The sequence below is a fragment of the Ochlerotatus camptorhynchus genome, unplaced genomic scaffold, assembly GCF_037179485.1.
Source record: "Ochlerotatus camptorhynchus isolate MF236.1 unplaced genomic scaffold, CSIRO-AGI_Acam_v1.1 ptg000470l, whole genome shotgun sequence".
Taxonomy (NCBI): Eukaryota; Metazoa; Arthropoda; class Insecta; order Diptera; family Culicidae; genus Ochlerotatus; species Ochlerotatus camptorhynchus.
The window spans coordinates 99,805-106,168 of record NW_027040956.1 but is presented as its reverse complement, the minus strand read 5'-3'; the positions used below and the strand labels follow the sequence as shown (position 1 = coordinate 106,168).

At 36.9% G+C, this 6,364-nt stretch overlaps 1 protein-coding gene across 1 annotated transcript; it reads left to right on the top strand.

The window, feature by feature from the left end:
* The first annotated feature begins 989 nt into the window (after positions 1-989).
* Positions 990-3,163, top strand: LOC135712311 (uncharacterized). The gene is made up of 2 exons (XM_065235275.1): positions 990-1,490; positions 1,561-3,163. The coding sequence occupies exons 1-2, from the start codon at positions 1,362-1,364 to the stop codon at positions 2,380-2,382; spliced, it is 951 nt and encodes a 316-aa protein (XP_065091347.1). The 5' UTR covers positions 990-1,361; the 3' UTR covers positions 2,383-3,163.
* Positions 3,164-6,364: the final 3,201 nt, after the last annotated feature.

Genomic DNA, 6,364 nt, shown 5'->3' with positions numbered 1-6,364 from the left:
TCCTGGACTATATTTATACATACTTAGTTGCACGGTTTATGCAAAATGTGGTGTCTAGGGATAAAAATGCAAAAAAGTTGGTTTTCCCAGGTTTTCCCATACTAATTTCCATACAAATTTCAAACGCAATGCGGAAAACCGAGTTACAACCAATCGTCCCCAAATTTTGCACAGTTTCTGGGACTCCAAATGGAACCAAAAAAGGGTTGTTCTCGATTGGTGCGGTAAATTTTGCGTTTTTCCATCTAACTATGATCCACTCTAGTATACACATACATTCAATACACACAAGCCATCTGAAAATTAAAAGCAAGTATGTTATGATTGAATATCGTATATTTTCTGGATAAAACACCATCACTGCATTTACTTACTTGTGTTCTTCGTAGCATACTGCAATTTCACCTAATCGAATACATAAAATAAAACACAAAGAAAATCACTTCGACTCCACTTCTTTGCTATCGGACGTAAAATAATCATTGAACAAGCGTTGCCAGATGTATTACCTCTAGCAGTGAATATAAGTTTATCAAAACATGCAAATACGAATTTTCAACGCACCATTGCATGTAGGGGGTTGTTCATAAACTACGTAGCCAATTTAGAGGGGAAGGGGGGTTGAAAATTATCCACGGCCCATACAAATTTAAATTTTTTGTATGTACAATTTTCTACGCAGGGGCAGGGGAGTCAATAATCCCAAAAAAACTGTCTACGTAGTTTATGAACAGCCCCTAGCCTGTTATTGACTTTCCTGCTCAGGGGTGTAAACAAAATGTCATACTGGCAGTGTGTCATGTCATGCGCTATCAACGAATTTTACCAATACTTTTAGAAAGTGATGATTTAGGAATACAAGAAGAAGAAGCAAAAGCAAATCGAGTGATGGTTAGTTGCCTCTTAATACTATCTCAAGTGGAACTTATGCCTGCCCTTGACTTGCACTACAAAAAATATAAACTTTTTTTTTATTAGCTATGACATATAAAATAATCGAAACTCGTGGAATATAAAGTTTATGTGAGCTTTATAATCAATACAAGTTTCTTAGTGTGTTTCAATTGATCACTTAATGTCAAATAAAAACCACACAATTGAAAAGTATGTGTCAAATTTAATAGTTAAAATCCATAGCATTCCACACATACATCTGATAAGTATGGAAAATGAATAAAGAAATTCTAATCATACCGGAAGCATAACGCTGAAATGGCGTCTGTTAACAGTTTGGAATCCGTCGTGATAAAGGAACTTGATTTACCACGAGAAGTCCTATCGATTTTTGAAGGTAATATTCTGCAATTAATTTGAAATCAAATAAATACTACTAACTCTTCTATTTAGAGCTAGGTTTTGATATGCTAGCTTTAATTCGCGTATCAAAAGACGAATTAACAAATGCGTTATTGACGAGCGAAAATATCTCTTGGACACAGTGGGATGTCGATGAAATATTTGGACGTTTGGTTCGTTGGCGACAACAAAACGTAAGCTGAATTAAGATAGAATTGAATAGCCTTCAAGAGATTAATTCTTATAATTTTCTATAATTTACAGGGCTACGAGATAATAGATTTCACCAAAGTGGAAGTAGAAGAGTTCTGGATCGAAGAAGCAGGAGAAGAACAACAAATACCAGTTGAAGAAAACGAAGAAGTATCCGCGGAGGAGAACAGTCAGGAAATTTCTCGGGAAAAACAAGTAGATTCCTGCTACACGAATACAGCAAAACCTCGCGTGCCTGTCGCTGTCACTGCTTCAAATCCTCAAGAACCCGGTAAGGAAAATAAGATCAAAGCAGTCAAGGACTCAAATCACATCAATTCAGTGAAATCAATCAATTCTCTCGTACCGCTGAACATCATTCCAAGAAGGGTTCTGGCCTCCGGATCTGACAATACCGTTTCTTCACGAACTGGATGTCTTCCAGCCGTGCTTGTAGACTGCTCATCAAAGAAAACTGATGCACAAATTTCCACCGACATCAGTTGTCCGCAACATAAAAAATGTTCAGATTCCGTCGAAAGTTCTGCAACTGAAACCCATGAATGTCATCTCGATGATGTTCAAGTAAAATTAGGAATAGCCAACGGAAAGAAAACTGCCTCCGAGTTTTCGGTGATTGAATGCTCAAATCACCATTTCACACCATCGATTCTATCAGGACTGCTGGATTCCACGATCACCGGAAAACAAATCATAGAGAGAGGAAATCTGGGTCCATTGACGACAGAAAGTCAGCGGGAACTGGTTTCAATCATCGCTGATTACCACTACCAGAAGGGATTACAGGCATCCGAAAGAATTCTAGACGAATACGCTACATCAATCACAGCACTCTTTAAAAGTGAATCGAAGGTAAATCTATTTATGTTATGATATTGATGTGATTATTAACATTCAGTTACGTTTCAGGAAACCTACTTCATTGAACGAGGAGGAGCGAAGAAAAATCCAGGAGGTAAAATTTATAACCGGATCGTCAACAGCAAACAAAAAATAACTAAGCGGAAGTTGAAGGAGCAGCAACATTTGAGTGGCTCTAAGAAGAAAACAGACCCGATATGTGCTCTGGATCCAGCTGCAACTGACGCGGTTTTATGGCTGGGACAAAACACAAAACCATGGGGAACAACACTGGAAAAATGGATAGTATCGTTCCCTGCCCGCAAACCACAGCTCATGAAGCCTGACCAGAGCGAGAAACTTTTCAAGGATTTTCATCATTATGGAGATGAGTTTGGATACCAGTTGGTAAGTTGGTATACTATAGGTGTACTATTGACCAATGCACGGAATGATCTCACGAAAAAAATTGTCGTTTGAGCGGTGCTGCGTTTACTAAAAATGAACACATGATGTAAGGCTTGCGTAACTTTAGAAAAGGGCCAATCAACTTTTATTAACAACTTCTTATGCCCTTTTCACGCGAACCAAAGAACAGCCACGCAAACCAAGAGCTTTATCGGGAAGGGGAGAATTTACCCTCCCCGATGGTGTTGTTGGTTTGCGTGGGCGTACTTCGGTTCGCGCGAAAAGGGCTTACCAAGCTTTGTGTACAGAAGTTGATGGGCCATTTTTAAATGTTACGCGAGCATTATCAATGTGTTCATTTTTAGTAAACACGGCACTGCTCAAACGTCAAATTTCTTCGTGCAGTTCATTCTGTGCATTAGGTACTGCAGCGTGACGTCATAAATGAACTCAGTGTTAATCGGCTGAACCTTTTTGACAGTTCAGTGGTACTGTTTACAAGCACTTAGTCATTTTTTCAAAAAAAATTTTTCTAAAATTTCCGAATTTTAACTTGAAAATTGTCGAGGAACAGCGCGTTGAAAGGATGTTGCTCGTGGATATTGCAGAAGTGTGGTTTACATTAAAGAGCCTGAATTTATAAAGAGGTGACATCTTATCCATTTGACAGGTCTTCTGCTCGATTGGAATGACTTTTCCTATGACTTTGACAGACAATCGATTGTTCCAATTTTGACATGTCGTCTCTTTATAAATTCAGCCTCTTTAGTTTACATCTCACTGCAGTCTGAAAAAATATCGAGAAAATCCACCCAAGAAAAAATCGACTAAGTCCACGTAAACAGTACCACTGAACTGTCATCAGATTGAGGTTAACCCCGACGGTGCAAAACCTAATTGGTCAATTATTGTCCGCCTTTGAAAATCGTAATGAAAAATTATGCACTTGTGTTGTTTTGATTACCTTTTGACACGGTCAATGAATGCAACTAAAAATTTAGTATTTATGATTTATTTTTTGTTAAAACTCAATTTACTAAAAGTAGATTTAAAATCGAGTTTAAAATTATACTCAACATGTCTAAACATGAATAAAGCGAGCAAATTTTATTAACAACCAGGAAACTAGTGCTGAAAATTGAGAATATGGTATTTTATTTATGCTGGTTGTCGAGTAATCTAATTTAATCAACTAGGTTAATTAATTCATTTCATTCAACGTTTATTTTCAGATTGACGAAGATTTTCGGTTGCTGGATGTAGGAAATGGTCAAGGTTTGAAGAAGTGGGAATCTGTTCTTCCAAAGATCATTCAGTACGTTGATAAACCGTATAAAGACGGTCTATCCAAGTCCATTTTAGAATTTTTAAAATCACCAAACCTGAACCAATGTAAGATGCACATTTATTATAAAAATTAATTTAAAGTTAACTCATTTTGTTTTAGGTGAACAAATTAGTGCCATCCTTCTGCTTTTAAACAACTTCCTGAGACCAACAAAGGTAACAAAAACCTTCAAGCCATCGATCTTGTCAGCACAAGAGGATATCATCTTGTTTGCAGACACTGATGAGCAGGCTTTGGAAAAAATTGATGAACTGAACTCGACTTACACCCAATTTGGATTTTCACCCATTGCACGTCTCTTATTCCGAGGTCAAAACATAAGGTCCTTGACTGGAGTATTCGAGGTGTACTACAAAGGGGTTACGTACAAGCTTGATACAGCGGCAAGAGCAATTGACGTACTCGTTAAGCTAAATACCATTTTTGGACTGGAATACTCACGAATTTCCAGACTCGTATGGAATTTTATCTGCATATTTGTGTATGAGCTTCCTGTTCAAGAGCAGTACGAATCTATCAATAAGCTAAGAAGATACTTGTCACCTGACTAAATATGATCACGTGTATGATTCCTGAATGCCCTGCTAGTTTTAAATCAGCGTACCTTTATTTAGATCATCTATTTGACATACATAGAGTTCCTAGAGTATACAGATATATTTGTACGTACGAAGGGTGTTATCAAAAGCTAGCCAATTGGTATGTTTTCAAACGTCATATTTTAAGACATGTAGAAGATTTACCTCAGTATCCTCAACCTTCTGATCAAATTGACCAAATACAAATAGCGACTGCTGTAGTAGCCAATAATCAAAATTCTCTTGGATCTACTTCATCTTCTGTAAATGATACTGAACCAAAAAGTACGGTGTATGCCGATAATATTGATAAGTTCCTACATTCTGCTGTAAACTATACATTAAAACTACATAGCGAAACGAACTTATCGCGCAGTGATGTAAAAAATGTTCAAAATCAAACAGCCAAACTGAACTCAAATATTGTCACCGAGATAGAAAAACTACTTCCACGTGTTACTTCTGAAGTCCAGATTGAATTCGAGTTGAAAAGTTATCTAGATAAATTGAAATCTCCATTTGATTCTATTGACACCGAGTATAAGTTTCTGAAGTACTTACAAGACAACAATATTTTCCATCCTCCAAAAATTATAACTGTCGAAAATAATAGAACTGTTATTCATAATCAGATAGGCGCAATAGTTGAAGAAGAAAACAGTTATCTTGCTATTATGGATATTGAATTTCAGTTGAAATCATTTTTAAATTGTCCAAATATTTTGAACGCAATCTTGGAACAGATCACTAAGCACCAGCAATCCGATTCAATAAATAGCATTGTTACTGGAAGTAGATGGAAAGCGATTCAACAGAAATATCCTGATGTAATGCTGATACCAATTTCATTGTACGCGGACGAATTCGAAATTAATGACAGTCTCAGCTCGCACAACAAGAAACATGTTGTTTGTGGAGTATATTATTCCATTCCTACGAATCCCGATGAATATAGGTCAAAACTATGCAACATTTTTGTTGCTGCAATGATAAAAAAAGTAGATTTAAATGACGTAGGGTTCAATACATTATTCGAGCATGTTGTGAAAGCATTTAAGGACATTGAACAACAACAGCTTACATATAAAGTCAATGGGGTTAGTAAAGAAATTAAACTTGTAACAACGTTGCTTCAGGGTGATAATCTCGGTATGCACCAATTGTTACAGTTTCTATCATTTAACGCAAATTTCTATTGTCGTTTTTGTAAACGGAGTCGTGAACAGTGCCAACAAGATACTCAGGAATGCTTGGACTTCATTAGAAATATTGATAATTACGATGTAGATGTTAGCATGCAAAGTCCATCAGAAACAGGTGTAAGAGGAGAAACGGTTCTTAATGGATTGCCATCATTCCATGCAGTTGAGAATATATCAGTTGACCCAATGCATGACTTCTTCAGCAATGGAGTATGTTGCTTCGGGCTGACTGCTGTTCTTAATTATTGTATATTTAAAAAAAGATTTGTTTCTCTCAAAGCATTCAATGTGGCCAAAAGTGTTTTTAGTAAAATAGCTCTAGACTCATCGCTGCGAAGAATGCCGGATATAAGTGATACTTTTGTGGCACGCAAAAAAGAACGTTCCGTTGTGATGCGAGCTACAGCTAGTGAAATAAAGGCGTTTTTGCACTATTTTCTGCTTATCATGGGCCCGTTTGTTCCTCCTAACGATCCTGT